The sequence below is a fragment of the Hypanus sabinus genome, chromosome 2 (genome assembly GCF_030144855.1).
Source record: "Hypanus sabinus isolate sHypSab1 chromosome 2, sHypSab1.hap1, whole genome shotgun sequence".
Lineage (NCBI taxonomy): Eukaryota > Metazoa > Chordata > Chondrichthyes > Myliobatiformes > Dasyatidae > Hypanus > Hypanus sabinus.
The window spans coordinates 117,787,326-117,805,900 of record NC_082707.1 but is presented as its reverse complement, the minus strand read 5'-3'; the positions used below and the strand labels follow the sequence as shown (position 1 = coordinate 117,805,900).

The following is an 18,575-nucleotide window of genomic DNA, read 5'->3' as shown; positions in this document are numbered from 1 at the left end:
CTTATTCAAGCGTGCTTGTCTCTCTGCATGTAATCACATAATGTATTTGCGTATGTCTGAATGCACATGTGTGTGCTGATGTATGTATTAGTATATGTATGTGTTTGTGTATTTAAATGTCAATAGGCATTCATTGCACACTTTAGTAACTGCATGTATTTATGTGTGCTTTAAATAGCTGTGTGTGTGTCACCCTCAAATGTGTTGCTGGCTGAATGTGCTTTATAACTATATTACTTCACTAAGATTGAACCCACTGTAGCACTCCTCACAGTGGAACTGCCTATAACCACCCATCCCCGGTCTCTTGCACCGAGATTGTTGGCAGGCAACTTTGTGAGTTCTCTCAGGGAGGGTCTTTGCCTCAGGAAGGGAGATCATCTGGCTGGGGCAGGGAGGTATGTCCTGATGGTGACAGAGCTGATGAAAGATCTGGCGCTGATACATTTCAATTAGTGATGATGAGCAGAAAGAAGAAACTGCTCAAGTTAGCAAATCCAACCAACTCTCACACACATATTTGTACAAGTAATATATTACAAAGTTACATAACAATCACTGGGTATTTGAGAAGCTTTGTATTCCCACAAGTAATTTCTCTTCAGTTTTTCCTCTGGCCTTTTGTGCTTGCTTTTCAATTAATACTATTGCCACATAACTCCTTGGAGACGCAGAAGTGAACAGAAACTGGACAAACAAGCATTTGATGCGATGAGCAGACAGCGTGTCATCCCCATGGAGAGGGATTGAGGCCATACCGCATGTGTGTGCGTGTGTGCATCTCTGCCAAGTTGAGGAGAAACTGAGCTGTGCAGGGACGAGACCAGAAGTCCAAGCCATCACTCAAGCTTGTCCTCAGTTTTGGCAAGGCTGCTCACACGCACATCGTCCGTCCCTGCCAGACTCCAATCCCACCTTTAACATTAGTCATTCCCTACTTACATTTATGCTATTCCTTTTTTTAAAAAAGTGATTACTTTCCCCTCTTTTCTGCTTGTTAATACCTGCCTGGCCACCCTGAACATAGTTTAAAACTGCCTGCTGACGGACAGCATTGGTGCCTTGGGTTTTCAGCCCTTCACTTAGTCTCCCTTCCTCTACGGAGCCAATGGACTTCTTTACCTCTCCCATTTCTGCTCAACCTCTGATTGTTTCTGCATCTTCCAATCCCAAATGCAATTTTATTAGAGAATCTGAGCAATATTTCAATGGTTTATGTTCATAACACAAACATGCTCAGGGCTGACAGGCAGTCGGGCAAGAGGAAGATGCCAATTAGCTGAATATCAGAACAATATCCAAGGCCACCCAACCCATAAATAATCATGAGGAAATCTGCAGATGCTGGAAATTCAAACAACAACACACAAAATGCTGGTGGAACACAGCAGGCCAGGCAGCGTCTATAGGGAGAAGCACTGTCGACGTTTCGGGCCAAGACCCTTCGTCAGGACCAGTTTTCTCCAGGATGTAGGTTCCATCACCAATAACTCAGCACCCCTTTGCAGCGACACCCTCAATCGATGAATGGACATCTGTTAAAGGGATCATAGATCCTCCCAACTTTTGATGAAGTTGTTCAGCTCCCATTTTCTGATTCAGAGAAGGAAGAGAAACAGGTGAACATCTGGACACCTCTCACTGCACAAGTGGCCAAGCCCAGACTACATCACAATATAGAGCAGTATTGCTCTCCGCAACTGAGATCAGGGACCGACTACTAAAACCAATTACACGTCAAGTGGCTTAGTGGTTTTATGTCATTTTGTGATATCATTTGAGCCAACATATTGTTAATTGTGAGACCATCAGCATGAAATGTATCCATGGTTGGTGCAGAATTAAACATCCTACATTCTACTTTGCAATCTCAATCTCAGAGTTGTGCTCCTACTACAACAACCATTGCTACAGCGGATATACAAATGCTCACCGAATCAGAAAGGAGGTGTGAATCAGCCTGACTGCTGGGTATTTCTGGCACTTCCTGTTTTTATTTCAGATTTTCAGCAGTTGCAGTTTTATTTGATCTTCAACAAAGTCGGCAATTCACATTCATGAGTTCTCATCAGAAATCAGTGTAGAGGAGTGCTGAGTGTCTATCGCATGACATGATTCATCTGCAATTTGCAGAAGAATAATCCCGCAGGATTGCTACCAATTTTTTTCCCCAGATTTCCTCAGTATGGACTTTCCCCTTACCACAAACAAACCTTTCTATATTGGTACAACATGTTTCACAGTCTCAGAATGTCCTGAAGCACTTTACAGACAAGTGAGTACTTTCTGAACTCTCGTAAGTGTTTCACTGTAGGACGCCTGGCAGCTAGTTTGCAGACTCCAAGCCCCCACCAGCTGCTCAGTGATAACACCCAGACTACTCACATTATTTCCCTTGTGCTGTTTTGTTGAAGATTAATAATGCACAACTCCCTGGTTCTTCAGAATTGTACTTTGGGATTTTTCACATTTGGAAGGACAACCGAGGTCAGTTTGACCAACGAATAGTTATGTCATGGACGAGGGACACTCTGTCCATCAAGTTCCCGCAATCCAGCTGGTCTCTTCCCTCATCCTCATTCTAGGCTCCTGCAGATCTGTCTTTCAGGTCCCTTTGAATGATACAATTGATTCTGCTTCCACTAACCTCCCTGGTTGTACATTCCAGGTGCCAACCATATGCTGTATAAAAATAATCATAGCACTTTTGGTTCTACCTTTCTTCTTTGTTCCCTGGTTTGCGACTCCTCTACCAATAGCAACAGTTACTCTCTGTCCATTTTTAGAATTTTAGAAACCTCCATTAAATCCTCTGTTCCAAGAAAACAACACCAGCTACTACAGTCTCTCTCCACTACTAAAGTTTCTCGTTCCTGGAATAATTTTGGTATACCTTTTCTGCAACCTTACAGAACCCTTGTTATCTTTCCTTAAGTATAGTACCAGGCCTGGACACAATACTTGGGTTGTGGCCAAGTCAATATTTTATAAAGGTTTATCATGGTCTCCTCCTTTTTGCATTCTGTGCCTTATTTGCAAATCCAAGATCCTATGGTCATTGTCAACCCCTTCCTTAACCTATCCTGCCACTTCTAATGAAATATACATGTCTCCAATAAGACCATAAGATCATAAGACAGAGGAGCAGAATTAGGTCATTCAGCCCATTGAATCTGCTCCACCATTTCATCATGGCTGATCCATTTTCCCCTTGACCCCATTCTCCTGCCTTCTCCCTATCACCTTTCATGCCCTGACTAATCATGAACATATCAACTTTTGGCTTAAATACACCCAATAGCCTGGCCTCCACAGCCACTTGTGGCAATGAATTCCACAGATTTACCACCCTTTGGCTAGAGAAATTCCTTCTCGTCTCTGTTCAAATTGGGTGTCCCTCTATTTTGAAGCTGTGCCCTCTGGTCCTAGAACCCCCCCTCCCCCACTATAGGAATCATCCTCTCCATATCTGCTCTATTTAGGCCTTTCAACATTTGATAGGTTTCAATGAGAACCCCCTTCACTCTTCTAAATTCCAGCGAATAAAGGTCCAGAGGCACCAATCGCTCCTCATATGAGTCAGTACCCAATGGGAGAGGTCATGGGTATTCAACTTGGAACAAGCCCTTCATCTCATCAAGTTCACATCGACTACCACACACTCACTTACACTAAGAGAGATAGCAGTGACTGGAATCTGGTGCAACACACAATACAGAACATAGAACAGGAACAGGCCATTTGGCCTGCAATGTTGTGCTGAACCGGCTAAGAACACCCAGACACGAACCCCTCCTACCTACACCGTGTCCATCTTGCTCCATCTTCCATACATCCATGTGCCTAACCAAAAGCCTCGAATGTAGATCATGGTCTCTCTTTGGGTGTTTTGCTATTGCTTGGAGGGTGGTGGGGGCTGATGCTTTTTTTTTGCTGAAATGGGGGGTGGGGGGGAGGCTGATGTGTTGATCCTAACTGTTGCTTGCTTGGAGAGGGGGCTTTTGGGTTCTAATGTTTTTCTGTTGTTCATTCTTTTGAGTTCTTCTGTTTTTTTTTGTGGATGTTGGGGAAGTATTTCAGGTAGTAAGTATACTGTATACACTCTCTGATAATAAATGGAATCATCTGAAGATTTGTATTTGCCTCTAGCACCATACCAGGCATATACCACTCTCTGAGTAAAAAAAAACTTACCCCTCACATGCCCCTTGAACCTACCTCTCAAACCTGTACTCCTTTTAGAATTGACCCCTTTAGTTTATATTTTTGCTGCTTCTCAATGTTCCCATCAAGATGTACCATTTTGCATTTCTCAGCATTAAATTTTGTCTGCCTCCTGCCCACCCTTTCCACTGACCTGACCCCCTACCTCCCTGTCCATTACTGGCCCTCTCACAGGTAGCAATTCCTTCAAGTTTTGTGTTACCTGTTTCTGTGAAAATGGGACTAGCAGAAAACTACAGATCTGAAACAGGCCCTTTAAGCTGCCTAGCCCCATCGACCTGAATCCGGACCATGGCTCTCCATGTACCTGTTCCAACTTCACTTAAATGATGAAATCAAAATTTAAATGGTATCCACGACATCCACCAAAACAATTGTGCCATGTACACTCAGGTCCCATGTGTAATAAGACATATAACTTGTCCTGCTAACACTCCCTTGTATCCTCAGAATCAGAACCAGGTTTATTATCACTGGCATGTGTCGTGAGATTTGTTAAGTTAGCAGCAGCAGTGCGATGCAATACCTAATATAGAAGAAAAAAACAAAATAAAATATTAGTAATAATAAATAAGTCGGCGACAATATACGTGTATTGAATATTAAAAATGGTGCAAAAACAAATAATATATATTAAAAAGTGAGGTAGTGTCCAAGGGTTCAATGTCTATTTAGGAATCGGATGGCAGAGGGGAAAAAGCTGTCCCTGAATTGCTGAGTGTGTGCCTTCAGGCTTCTGTACCTCCTCCCTGATGGTAACAGTGAGAAAAGGGCATGGAGGTATTTAATAATGAACACTGCCTTTCTGAGACACCGCTCCCTAAAGATGTCCTGGGTACTTTGTAGGCTAGTGCCCAAGTTGGAGCTGACTAGATTTACAACCTTCTGCAGCTTCTTTCGGTCCTGTGCAGAAGCCCCTCCGTACCAGACGGTGATGCAGCCTGTCAGAATGCTCTCCGCGGTACACCTATAGAAGTTTTTGAGTGTATTTGTTGACATGCCAAATCTCTTCAGACTCCTATAGCTGTTGTCCTTCATTGCTACTTAGCTGATTTTCTGTCCACATTTTCACTCCCTTTTCTTTCCAAATGCTCCACTCCCGCAGAAGCCTATCCTACGGGACTGAGTAAGCCCCTTGTGGAAACCAGATCAATAGCGTTTCTCTCAATGATGTTTGCTCTTCCTTCAATCTGTTATCAACTAAAATACAGCTTACTGTTAATAAATCCTTTCTCTAGCCATCTGACGCTTGTCCAAGCGATTTCTCTCGTCTCTGTTAGCAGCTTCACCACCCATGACCGGTTGCATAAACTAAGCATTTATGCTGGGCCGGGGCTTGAACCCACAGCCTTGTGACTCTGACAGCACTAAAAACCACGTTGTTCAGCGCTGTTTGAGTGAACTCAATGCTCTTCAATGGAATGCTATTATAATTCTCCAAATACGTGACTGGGTATGAAGAGCTGTGTAAAAGCTTCTCCTTTCTCTAACACGTACTATTTACACAAATTGCGGGGACAATCTCTAAAGCAACACACACAATGTTGGAGGAACCCCACAGGCCAGGCAGCAGGTTCACTCATTGATGCAGATGTGAGCCAGGTTCCGGAATGCAGAAAGGGTGATAGACACCCAGAAATGTGGCCGGGGTAGCGTCTGCAGCCGGGATCCGGAGTGCCCGTTTATTTCCCACTGCATTTAAACACACCGGGATTCATTACGTTGCCGTGTAACGCTTAAAACAAAAGTGTTTCGGTGTTAATGGGAGTGGAATGCAGTTGTCCAGGAAATGGGCTGCTCTGGAACCGCCAAAGAAACCCCCCACTCCGCCGCCCCCCAACACGAGTTTAATGGAATCGCAAATCGCTGTATATCTCGGAACCTATATTGTCGCTTTACACTGGGTTGAATTAGCTTTGCTTCTTTAAGAGGGGTTCCAACTCCCTCTCTGGCGTCGTGGAGTCAAATACAATAATAAAACAGACCCGCCAGTCTTGGGGGAGAAGGAAGTGTCCGGGTTGCTCTCCCAAAGCGAGAGCTCCTCACTGCCATTGGTTTGACATCACGAAACCAGGGTGAATGAAGTCGGAGAGTTTGAGAGGGAGGGGAATCGGGGAGTACCCGCACTCTTTAAATGCAGAGAAAAAGCCGGGTCGCGACTGACAGCAGTCGGGAGCACAGAGCCAAAGCGAACTCGGCGAAAGGAACGAGGCGAGCCCTCTCCCCCAGCTCTGGGCGATCGGCGCACAGAACCTGCGATAACCGGGCAGTGGAGCCGGCAAGGAAGAGTGGGCAGAAGTTGGAGGTGTGAGTTTCGGGGACCAGCTGCCGGCCAGTAGACCGACTATGCGAGGAAAGTAGGTGAGCGAGGACGTGTAGCCGATCATGGCTGAGGACTGGGACCAACAGGTGCAGCCGTTTTTGCTGGTGTCGCTGTTCCTGCTGGCTTGTCTGGAAGCGTACAGGTGGATGCGACGCGGGGCCGGTGATCGCCGCCATCCGCCGGGACCCTTCGCCTGGCCTCTGGTGGGCAACGCCATGCAACTCGGCAAGTCTCCGCACCTGACCTTCAGCAGAATGGCTCGGCGCTACGGCGACCTCTTCCAGATCCGCCTGGGACGACGAGACATCGTGGTGCTGAACGGCGAGGCGACCATCCGCCAGGCGCTGCTACAGCACAGCGCCCAGTTCGCCGGGCGACCCGACTTCGCCTCATTCCGCCAGGTAGCCGGGGGACGGAGCATGCCCTTCGGCCGCTACAGCCGCCAGTGGAAGGCGCACCGGCGCCTGGAGCAGTCCGCCGTGCGCTTCTTCTCCACGGCGGACGGACAGGCTCGCCGCCTGTTCGAGCACCATGTCCAGGCAGAGGCTCGCAGCCTGCTGCGGGTCTTCCTGCGTCTGGGGGCAGGCGGCCGCCACTTCCAGCCGTGCCCCGAGCTGAAGGTGGCAGCCGCCAATGTGATGTGCGCCTTGTGCTTCGGGCACCGCTATAGCCACGACGACGAGGAGTTCCGGCAGCTGCTGGTCAGGATCGACCGCTTCGGCCGCACAGTGGGAGCCGGCAGCCTGGTGGACACGATGCCTTGGCTCCAGACTTTCCCCAACCCGGTGCGCAGCATCTACCGCGACTTCCAGCAACTGAACGACGAGTTCTTCGAGTTCGTCCGCTCCAAAGTGGAACAGCACCGGTGCACCTACCGGCCAGGGACCACCCGGGACATGAGCGACGCTCTTATCGGAGCGCTGGAGGGGGACCAGCTGGCCAAAGGAGCGCTCAGCCGGGAGCACGTCGAGGGCTCGATCACTGACATCCTGGGAGCGAGCCAGGACACCACATCGACCGCCCTGAGTTGGGTCCTGTTCCACCTCATCCGGTTCCCGGAGCTACAGGCCCGGCTCCAGAGGGACATTGACGAGGTGGTGGGCAGGAACCGCCTGCCCGGCGCCCACGACAAAGCCCGCCTACCCTACCTGGAGGCTTTCCTCTACGAGATCCTGAGGTTTACCAGCTTCGTGCCGATGACGATCCCGCACGCCACCACCTCGCCCGTGGATATCAAAGGTTATCACATCCCCCAGGACACGATCGTCTTCATCAACCAGTGGTCGGTCAACCACGACAGCGACAAGTGGAAAGACCCCAGCACCTTCGACCCCGGACGGTTCCTGAACGCGGACGGCACCATCAACCGGGACCTGACCAGCAGTGTTATGGCCTTCTCGGTGGGCAAGAGGAGGTGCATCGGGGAGCAGCTGTCTAAGATCGAAATATTCCTTTTCACCGCTATCCTGGTTCACCAATGCACCTTCGAGGCGAACCCTTTGGAGAAGCTGAACATGGACGGCGAATACGGGCTCACCATCAAACCCACGTCCTTCACTGTGCTGGTCAGACTGAGGGACAAGTTCATAGACACGGAGTGGCAGCCCGGCGAACCAGCTGACTACCGTACAATCCCCATCACACTCAAGACGTAATAACCTCTTATTACCAGGAAGCCCGGCATAGACTCTAGCTCTGAGTCAAGAGAATTTACGCGCTAACTGGACCCCATCGTAACCCGAAGATCTTAACGCGATGCGATGTCGGTGTTTCATACCGACCCGGCTTCCTCTCACTTTTTAAAACATTTGCTTCTGAACCCCATTTCAAACTACTCTTCCTAGAAACGTTTAGCATCAACTTCGTGCATCCGGCGCAGTCCGCGTCCCGCTTTGGACTGTGCGACTGCAAGCACCGGCCAGCTGCAGAAGAAACAGCCACAGGAACTCGGGCTGAGGAGAGGGGCACGGCACCACCCGCAACTCGATCGACTCCCTCTTCCCGGTTTTCTGAGAACAGCAGACTATAAAAATGGCCCGTTTTTCTTTCGAGAGGGTAATAACTGTAGCGAGTTAATTTGAACAAGCAGGTCTTTAATGGTGATGGTACCTTTCACTGAGCCAGACTGATGAACGGTTACAGACTTTAAATGTTACACTCTACCTCTCTCCATTGATGTCTTGTCTCATTTGAATGGAAGTGTGAAGTTGAGTCGAAAACGCTGGCGGCACCTGGCTGAAACACGTCGTGCGTGGGCTGTAACAGTGTGCAAACAACACGGGGCAGATTTCGCAGGTGGAAACTCGCAGAGAGAGCAGTATCTCCGTAAGTGATAACTTAGTTATCATCACAAGACAATGGGTGCATTAACTATGCCGCAGAAGACACCCTAATTCTGGAGACTTTTCACAAAACGTAAATTTTAAATTTTAAAAGTTAACTTTATAATCTTAAAAGTTAAAGTTAATTTTACGAAAGCGTAAACATAAGACTTTCTAGTAGCTGACAGATGGAACGGACTGAGATTTGAACTGTGATCACCTAGTCGTTCAAGCAGAATCTGGACGGGAGACTCACCGATATGAAAACGTGTCAACAAGCCGAAGCCGTTTTACCAGGTAGCATCTGTGTGTGGGTGCTTGTGCGTGGGACCAGTCCAGGCAGTGACTCGGATGTTTTTAAATGAACTTCATGCTATTTGGCGCTGGCTGATGCTTGCATTTTTATTCGCACTGGAAGTTTCTTTTTCCAACTCCAAACAGCGTCCCAATTCTGTCTCCCTCAAATTTCATATTTACATTTTTAATGATTTTCTGCATTTTTTTTTGTGTGTGTGTAGGGGGGGGGGGGGGGAGAGGATTATTGTCTTATCGTGATGACAGCTTGATTAGTGTTTGCCTTAACATTTAGCTTGTCGGAGACGGCGAGCAGGAGAGACCCTTAGTGATAGGGAACTGATATTCCAGCCATTTTAATTATTGTTGCTAATTGAAAGCGGATGAATTGAGCAGAGGGAACGCGCCGCGGCTCTGAGATCTTCCTGTGCACTCCGAGCCTTTACTGCAGCCTTCTTGATTATCAGGAACCAATCGACGTAATGGCTGGGAATTGAAAAAGGGAGCGGCGCCAGGCCCGCCTTAGCCCTGTACCTGTACCCCGTGGACCCACAGAGCGATACTAATGAACGTGTATCCACTGGGAAAGAAAATGCAAATTCCACACAAGACCCACCAGCATCTGGAATAAATATAACTTCCACTGTCCAAGCTTTATTAGAACTCAATTATTAAATTCAACAGTAGTCCCCCTAATAATTAAAATACTATAATAGGGGTCGGTTTAATGGGCTCATATTAAACATCTCATTTCCTCCTGCAGATCTGTTTCATTGGCGTTTTTATGTTTCACTTTGCATTTAGTCATATTGCTTCTTCAGTACCACATAAGATTAATGTAAATGGTGTGTATATGTACAGCATGTCTCCTTTCATTGTATCTGAGTACAAGTTATTTTAATGAATGTATTCAACAGTATTGCTACCACTGTGAACTATAATAACACAAATGTATTTTATATCACATTCACAAGCCTGTGTCCATTTTATTTTGTTTTTGTTCTGAGCTGGGAAATGTCAGCAGTATAACTTCTTTAAAAAAGTTTGTATTTCTATAGTTGGTTATAATCAGCAACATCTCCTGTTGATGAAATGGTTTCATGGGTCAATAATTGGTTAAGTCATCTGCTGTGCTGCTGTGTCGCAAATGATATGGGCAGTCTCCTCTACACTGAGCCCCTCTGCTCCATCCACCGAAAGCTGAACTTCCCGGTGCCGGGCCAAACATTTTAGTTCCAATTCCCATACCCGTTCTAACGTGTCGGTCCACGGCCTCCTCTTGTGTCCCAATGAGGCCATCCTCATGGTGGAGGAGCAACACCTTGTATTCTGGGTGGTCACCAATCTGATGTCATGAATATTGATTTCTCCTTCTGGTATATAAAAAAATCCCTCACCCTCCCCTCCTATTCTCCACTCTTATCTCTCTCACTTGCCTATTACCTCCCTCTGGTGCTCCTCCCTTCCTCCTATGGTCCAGCCCTAGCCACCTAGCTTCACCTATCACTGAGACATCCTCCTCCCCCCTCCACCCCCACCTTTTTATTCTGCTGTCTTCCACCCTCCTTTCCAGTCCTGAAGAAGTTAATTGGCTCGAAGCTTCAAATGTTTATCATTGCCATAGATGCTGCCTGACCTGCTGAGTTCCTCCAGCAGGCTAGGTCACCATTTTGTGTCAGTTGCTCTGGATTTCCAGCATTTGCAGAATTTCCTGTGTCTAAGATTGGATTCCTTCTATACTGATTGTCTTCAGCTGCTATTACAAGAGGCCAACACAAATTGGTGAATATTCCTGCTTCTTATCAGCACCCAAGTGCTTTCCATTTTTAGCTGATGTTATGGTCCAGTTTGCTTTAATTGGGACACAGTTCAATTAACCCACCTGTATGAACATAGAGCACAGGAGGCAAATCCATGCAGACTCCCACACGGGTCGGGACTGAACCTGGGTCACTGGATCTCTGAGTCTGTAGCTGCCCTGTGACACCAGCCCACCTGCAGACACCTGGTAATTGCTATATCACACTCTTGTGATACGGTCCAGCCACGCTACTGAGGCCATTCATCATTCATACATCTGTAAAACAGTTTAGGAGCCCCTTGAGCCCAGCATGTGTGCTTTACTTTAGGTCAGTACAACATAATCCAATTCATCCCGCTCTTTGGTTCAGCCAGATATCTAACTTCCAGACATGATGTACAAGTCACAGAAAATATTACTTTCAGCCCATTTTCCTCCAAAGACATGGGTCTGCACATCTTTGTTAATCTTTTTCTGAGATCAGTGGAGACAACTGGGTCCTTGTTTTCCAAAGCATTTCATATATTGAAAGTTACTAACAGATTAGCCTACTTGCTCAGTGTCTCTTCATATCAACTACTGTCCACCTGTGCGCTTTATCCTCTGTGCATACTGGAGTACTTTGGTTTTGGTGATTGCCCATTGTGTCCAACAATGACAGAAAACCTGTGTGGGACAGCTTTTAGCTGTTGCACTGGGGCATTTCCGCTCTCTTGACCTCAGGCCCAGTGGTACAACCAAGCTCACAAACTGGGGTCTTCCTTGGCTTCAGTGCATGACCATGGCATCTTCTGTGCCTTGTCATGCCCCTCACTCTCCACGGAGCATTCCAGAGCCTCTGTCCTAGCCATTCAGTCTCATCCGCCAGTCTGCTGGAGCTGACCGCATGCTAGGACAGGCATGTCCCTATGTCACTGGAGTATGAGGCCGCCTGTCGAAGTGGTGAACTGGCCTGAGGTCAGTTGCATGCGAACAGCTACTTGGAGCCACAGGTGAGAGATCAGTGTCCGGTGGGGACCAAATGTGAGTGAGCTGCCTGGAATGGACATGACAAGCCCCTTCAACAGAGGTGCTACCCCTCCCCGGGCATCCCATCCACCCCAATGGACTACAGTAAACACAGAATATAGCTTCGGTTCCTGCCGAGCCTCAGCAACATCCTACTTTCATAATCTGTACTTTGCCCCATTAACGACCTTTAATAAATTTTGTATCTGCTTCCCCTTTCTAAATTTAAACCTGGACATTATTTCTCTATTCTTATCAATTAAAGTGAAATACTTGGTCTTTTTCTGCATTTATCAGTCTATCTGGCTGGACAAGGGTCTCCTCCACCCCTCGCATAGTTAGGCTTAACCTTGCTTTGGCATCATGATCAGATTTCACATTCTGAACATAAAGGTTGACAGATAAACTTTGTCAAACTTTGGTATAATCCAGTGATTTACACCTCAATCACTGCCAGTGCAATTTATTCTAGGAATTTGCAAAGACAAATATTAAAGTATAAATTGCTGAGAGTAGGATGATATTGAAGATACACAATCACCTAATAGGAGCACCAATTACAGCTAGTTGTATATGAGTCTGAAGTTGCTATGTGTTCTGTTCTTTTTATATACAGAATGTGAAAAAATCACTATTTCAGTAAAGGGCTGGAGTTTTATTTTGCAACTCTGATCATGGTCAGCTAGTTGAATTAACAAATGGTCAAATCCTTGAGATGATTGGAATTTCAGTATAGGATTTAATTGGTAAACAACGTTTCATGGGGCAATTGAGTCAGGGCAGCATTGGTTACTGGTGAAACAAGAGCATCACTATTCACATTCAGATGTCTTATCACACCTTTCTTGTCAGAAAACAGGCAGGTAGGAAGAGTCAGCTCCTGAGCCAAGATGAGTGGCAATTGTGGAGTCCTAGAGGAAGAAACGTTACTAATATTTCTGGACCATGTTCCATGTTCGTTCTGTTTTCTGTCTTGTTGGCTGTACACAGGAACACCAGCTCCCCTCCCCCTCATCTATTATGGTGTCCCCGGCATTTCTTAAGCTCCTCGGTAAACACCGGACGGCCGAATGACCCTCCGTCACACTCAGTAGACTGACTTGTAGTTTTTCTAGTGCACTGTCCAGTAGCTTTTGTGCTTCATTATGTTGATGTATCATGTACTTAACTATTGTCAAATATTGCGGGCCACTCATTGAACTGGGGAGAGTGATCCAATCGATTCCCTACAACTTCCTTATGAAGCTGCACTTTCGTGTACAAGTATGACAGCACGCAGTCATAACCACTGGACTGAAATCTGTTGGGTGCCACGGATAATAATTGACTGAAAATGCCTTTTTGCATACAAGTTATTTGTAACCATCCCCCACAGTGCATTTTTATCCTGAAATTATCCTGTTTTTACAAGGAAAAGTTTTTGTAGTTTCTGTTTCTACAGAATATCTAAGTTACATTCAAAAATAACTGTTGACTTCATCACTTTTCTTAGGCAGTATGTTACACATTCTCCACATGAAACTGCATGGAGTTGTGAACATAGCTCCACACGTCAGGAAAACCAGCCTCCCTTCCTTGGACTCTTTCTGTGGAGCAAAGACTGGTTTTTGTCTGCCTTTGTTGCATTAGAAATGCAGCCATCATAGTTAAAAACTCCTCCCACCCCAGACATTCTTTCTTCTCTGCCAACACTCCAGCCCAGCAGATACATGCAACTGGGTTCAACGACAGTTTCCATCCTACGTGTATACTGAATGGAGCTTTTGTACAATAAGGTGCACTCTTATCTCATCAGCCACCTTGTCATGTCACATAATGGTCTGCCTGCTCTGCACCTCCTCGGTAACTGCAACCCTGCATTTTGCACCCTGGTGTTTTTTCCATTTACTACCCGCTGTACCGATTTGATGAAGTGATCAGCATAGAAGACATGCAAAACAAAAGTTTTTCACTTTATCTTAGAGCGTGTGAAAATCCAGTTACCAATTACATTCAGATTGCAATAATCCAATGCCCAGGATCCTCTCTGAACCCCACGTCCCTCTCGGACACCATGGTCCCCACATCTTGTTCTATCGTTTAGCTGTTCCTGTCCTGCCCCTAGTACTTCAGTGTCTATGTCCTGCATTTGGGTCCAGTCTCACATCCCCTTCTGACAGTGGGATAACATTAGCTACCCTCCAATCCTCAGGAACTGATCCTGAATCTATAGAACTTTGGAAAATGATTACTGATGTGTTCACGATTTCTAGAGCCACCTCCTTAAGTACCCTGGGATTCAGACCATCAGGCCCTGGGGATTTATCAGCCTTCAGTCCCATCAGCCACCATTTTCTGCCTAATGTGAATTTCCTTCAGTTCCTCTGTTACCATAGGTCCTCTGGCCACTATTACATCTGGGAGATTGTCTGTGTCTTCCCTAGTGAAGACAGATCCAAAGTACCTGTTCAACTCGTCTGCCATTTCCTTGTTCCCCATAATAAATTTACCCATTTCTGTCCTCAAGGGCCCAACTTTGGTCTTAACTAATTTTGTCCTCTTCACATACCTAAAGAAGCTTTTACTATCCTCCTTTATATTCTTGGCTAGCTTACCTTCGTACCTCATCTTTTCTTCTGTTTTGCCTTTTTAGTAATCTTCTGTTGCTCTTTAAAAGTTTCCCAATCCTCTGGCTTCCCACTCAACTTTGCTATGTTACACTTCTTCTCTTTAATTTTTATACTGTCCTTGACTTCCCTTGTCAGCCACAGTCACCCCCTACTCCCCTTAGAATCTTTCTTCCTCTTTGGAATGAACTGATCCTGCACCTTCTGTATTATTCCCAGAAATACCTGCCATTGTTGTTCCACTGTCATCCCTGCTAGGGTATCCTTCCAGTCAACTTTGGTTAGTTCCTCCTTCATGGCTCCATAGTCACCTTTGTTCAACTGTGATACTGACACTTCTGATTTTCCCTTTTCCCTCTCAATTTGTAGATTAAAACTTCTCATATTATGGTCACTACCTCCTAATGGCTCCTTTACCTCAAGTTCCCTTATCAAATCTGGTTCATTACACAACACTAGATCCAGAATTGCCTTCTCCCTGGTAGGCTCCAGTACAAGCTGTTCTAAGAATCCATCTCGGAGGCACTCCACAAACTCCCTTCCTTGGGGTCCAGTACCATTCTGATTCTCCCAGTCTACCTGCATGTTGAAATCCCCCATAACAACCGTAGCATTACCTTTGCGACATGCCAATTTTAACTCTTGATTCAACTTGCACCCTATATCTGGGCTACTATTTGGGGGCCTGTAGATAACTCCCATTAGGGTCTTTTTGCCCTTACAATTTCTCAGTAAACCAATGTTTACTGTTTGCCTTGAAATTCTGGTGGCTGTAATTTCAAGTCATGGCCACTCGTAGGTTCACTATCCAGGAGGACACTCCTCATGAGCCTGCATACTGAGGACAAGATCAATATTTCAAAGGTAGTAAATAGGACAAAGCTGTTGAAAGACTACCACTGTTAAGGCCATATGATCTACATGGAGAATTAGGCCATTTGGCCCATTGAATCTGTTCTGCCTTTCCATCATGGCTGATTTATTATCGCTCTCAACCCCTTTCTCCTGCCTTCGTCCTGCCACCCTTGACGTCCTGATTAATCAAAAACTAATCAACCTGAGCTTTAAATACACTAAATGACTTGGTCTGCACAGCCGTCTGTGGCAGATAATTCCACAGATTAACCACCCTCTGGCTAAAGAAACTTCTCCGCATCTCTGTTCTAAATGGACATCCCTCATGTATGAGACTGTGCCCTCTGGTCCTAGTCTCCCTCATTACAGGAAACATCCTTCTGCACATCCACTCTAACCAGCCCTTTCCATATTCAATAGGTTTCAATGAGATCCCCCCCCTTCAGACTTTTCAGTTTCCCAAGCACCTTCTCCTTAGTGATAGCAGTGACACTCATCTCTGCCCCCTGACACTCTCGCAGTTTTGGCATTTCACTAGTGTACTCCACAGTGAAGACTGACACAAAATATTTAGTAAGTTCTTCTGCCATTTCTTTATTCCCATTACTAACTCTCCATTATCATTTCTCAGTGGTCTGATATCCACTCTTTTCTCTCTTTTACTCCTTATATATCTGAAAAATTTTTTCGTATCCTCTTTTATATTATTGGCTAGTTTATGCCTATATTTAATCTTTTCTCTTTAAATGGCTTTTTAGTTACCTTCTGTTGGTTTTTAAAAACTTCCTAAGCCTCTAACTTCCCACTAGGTTTTGCTATATTATACACCCTCTGTTTTGCTTTTATGCTGTCTTTGATTCCCCTTGTCAGCCATGGTTTCTCATCCTCCCTTTAGAATACTTCTTCATCTTTGGGATATTTTCTTTTCTGCACCTTCCAAAGTTACCCCAGAAACACCAGCCCTTGCTATTCTGTCATCATTCCTGATAGTGACCCTTCCAATCAACTTTGACCTGCTCCTCTCTCGTGCTTCTGTAATTCCCTTTACTCCGCTGTAATACTGACACAGCTGACTTTAGCATCTCCTTCTCAAGCTGCGGGGAGAATTCTATCACATTGTGACCACTAAGGGTTCCTTTACCTTAAGCTCCTAATCAAATGTGATTCATTACACAACATGCAGTCCAGAATTACCTTTCCTCTAGTGGGTTCAACCACAAGCTGCTCTAAAAAGCTATCTCATAGGCATTCTACAAATTCCCTCTTTCGGGATCCAGCACCAACCTGATTTTCCCAATCTACCTCAACTTTGAAATTCTCTATGACTACTGCAACATTGCCCTTTTTGCATGCCTTTTCTATTGCTCATTGTAATTGGTAGCCCACATTGTTCGGAAGCCTATACAGTACAACTTTTGCAGTTTCTTAGCTCTACCTATAGGGGTTCGGTATCTTCTGATCTTATGTCACCTCTTCATAAGGGTATAATTTCATTTTTTACCAACAGAGCCACACCGCCCCCTCTGCCTTCCTGCCTGTCCGGTTGATACAATGTGTATCTGGGCGTTAGGCTCCCAACTACGGTCTTCTTTCAGCCCCAACTCAGTGATGCCCTAAATGTCATTGCTGCCAATCTGTACCTGTGCTACAAGATCATCTACCTTATTCCATATACTGTGTGTATCCAAATGTAACATCTTCAGTCCTGTAATCATCACCATTTTTGATTTTGGCCCTCTGTTTTTATACTTCAATTTATCCCACTGACTGTAAAAAACTGACAAATGCTAAAAAAACAGGAAGCTTGCTGCCCGATGAGGTAAGGAGAGGAACAACAACAGCTATTGCAAACAGGACAAAAGCGTTTCTCAAGAATATTGCAGCAATACCCTGATTTCAAATTTGTCATTCCTGAGAAAGTTAAGACTGGTTCAATTAAGACGCCCACTGATATGTGGACCTGTCCGTTCTCATTGACATGGTTGGAAGCTTCTAGTTCTGATTGTGAACATGGATTCGGCCTTATGAAACCGATCAAGGGTAAAACCAGAAGCAGACTGGAAGTGGAGCATCCGGATGATCTAATGAAGCACCTTCCATCTGGATGCAAAATTAATCTGGACAGTGTTTATGGACAATGGATTCGTAATAAAAACAGAGAAGAAAAGTTTACGAAATGTGAAAGATTTTCGTTGTTGTGCTTTTTCATTATACCCTTCAATTAACTAAAAAATCAAAAGTATGTGATTTTTTAATTTTCATTCTAAATATTCATAGTGCATATTACAAAAAGAAAACATAAAATACCATGCATTTTTCAGGCAGTGTAAAAACTTCCTGCTCCAAGCAATGGTTGATCCACGCAACTGCAAAAAAATTAGAGGGAACTTTGACTATCACCTCATGTGGCTTGCCAGAAGCCTGCCCATTCTCCCGCAGAAGGAACTATCCATGATCAAGCCATGCATGCTGGGGATGCACTCAAGTGAAGTGGAACTCCCAGGTAAAGGATACTAATGCCAGCATTCCAATGTATAGGCCGTTGTTGTCAGCGTGGTGGGAAATGAGATTGACCTGCATCAAGAATGTATTCGATGTAAAGAGATGAAAATGTAAAGTGTTCTCTGACTTTGCATAAACTTTCATGTGCATATATTTTTAATAGATTTCCTATAAAATAAATCCTTTAACTTTATATGCAAGTGAAAGGACAAGCTCTTATACGTCAAATTCTTTCTTGCGCCCAATATTTATCAGGTTAGGCATAGAGTTCAACTTTGGAGGCCAGTATTCTCATCCAATAGCATGTTTGGAGACAAAATATTCAACATCAGCATCCTCAAAAAAGTTACAGCAGTGAAAAGCTCATGGGGTGTAAGTGGTGGTATGCATATTGTGGGGTTCTGCCAGTACGTGGGCGCCTGTGTCTTTGGGAGGTTGATGTGGCCTGGGAAGGGTGGAGGGTGGTGTTGAAATTAGTTTCAGAACTTGCCTTTGGGGGAGCTGGATTGCCATTTTCTGTGTGTGTGTTCAGATTGAGAGGAAGATAAATGAGGCAGAATGATGCCTGGTTCTACATGTGGGAGGATTTAACAGTTCAGACTTAGAGGCTTTATACTTGCCAGCCTGTTACAAATAAAATC

General features: G+C 45.4%; 1 protein-coding gene across 1 annotated transcript; it reads left to right on the top strand.

Annotated features, from left to right (window-relative positions):
- Nucleotides 1–538: 538 nt before the first annotated feature.
- LOC132382704 (cytochrome P450 1B1) lies at nt 539–10,128 on the top strand. Its single transcript, XM_059953161.1, has one exon. The coding sequence runs from the start codon at nt 6,610–6,612 to the stop codon at nt 8,200–8,202; it is 1,593 nt and encodes a 530-aa protein (XP_059809144.1). The 5' UTR covers nt 539–6,609; the 3' UTR covers nt 8,203–10,128.
- Nucleotides 10,129–18,575: the final 8,447 nt, after the last annotated feature.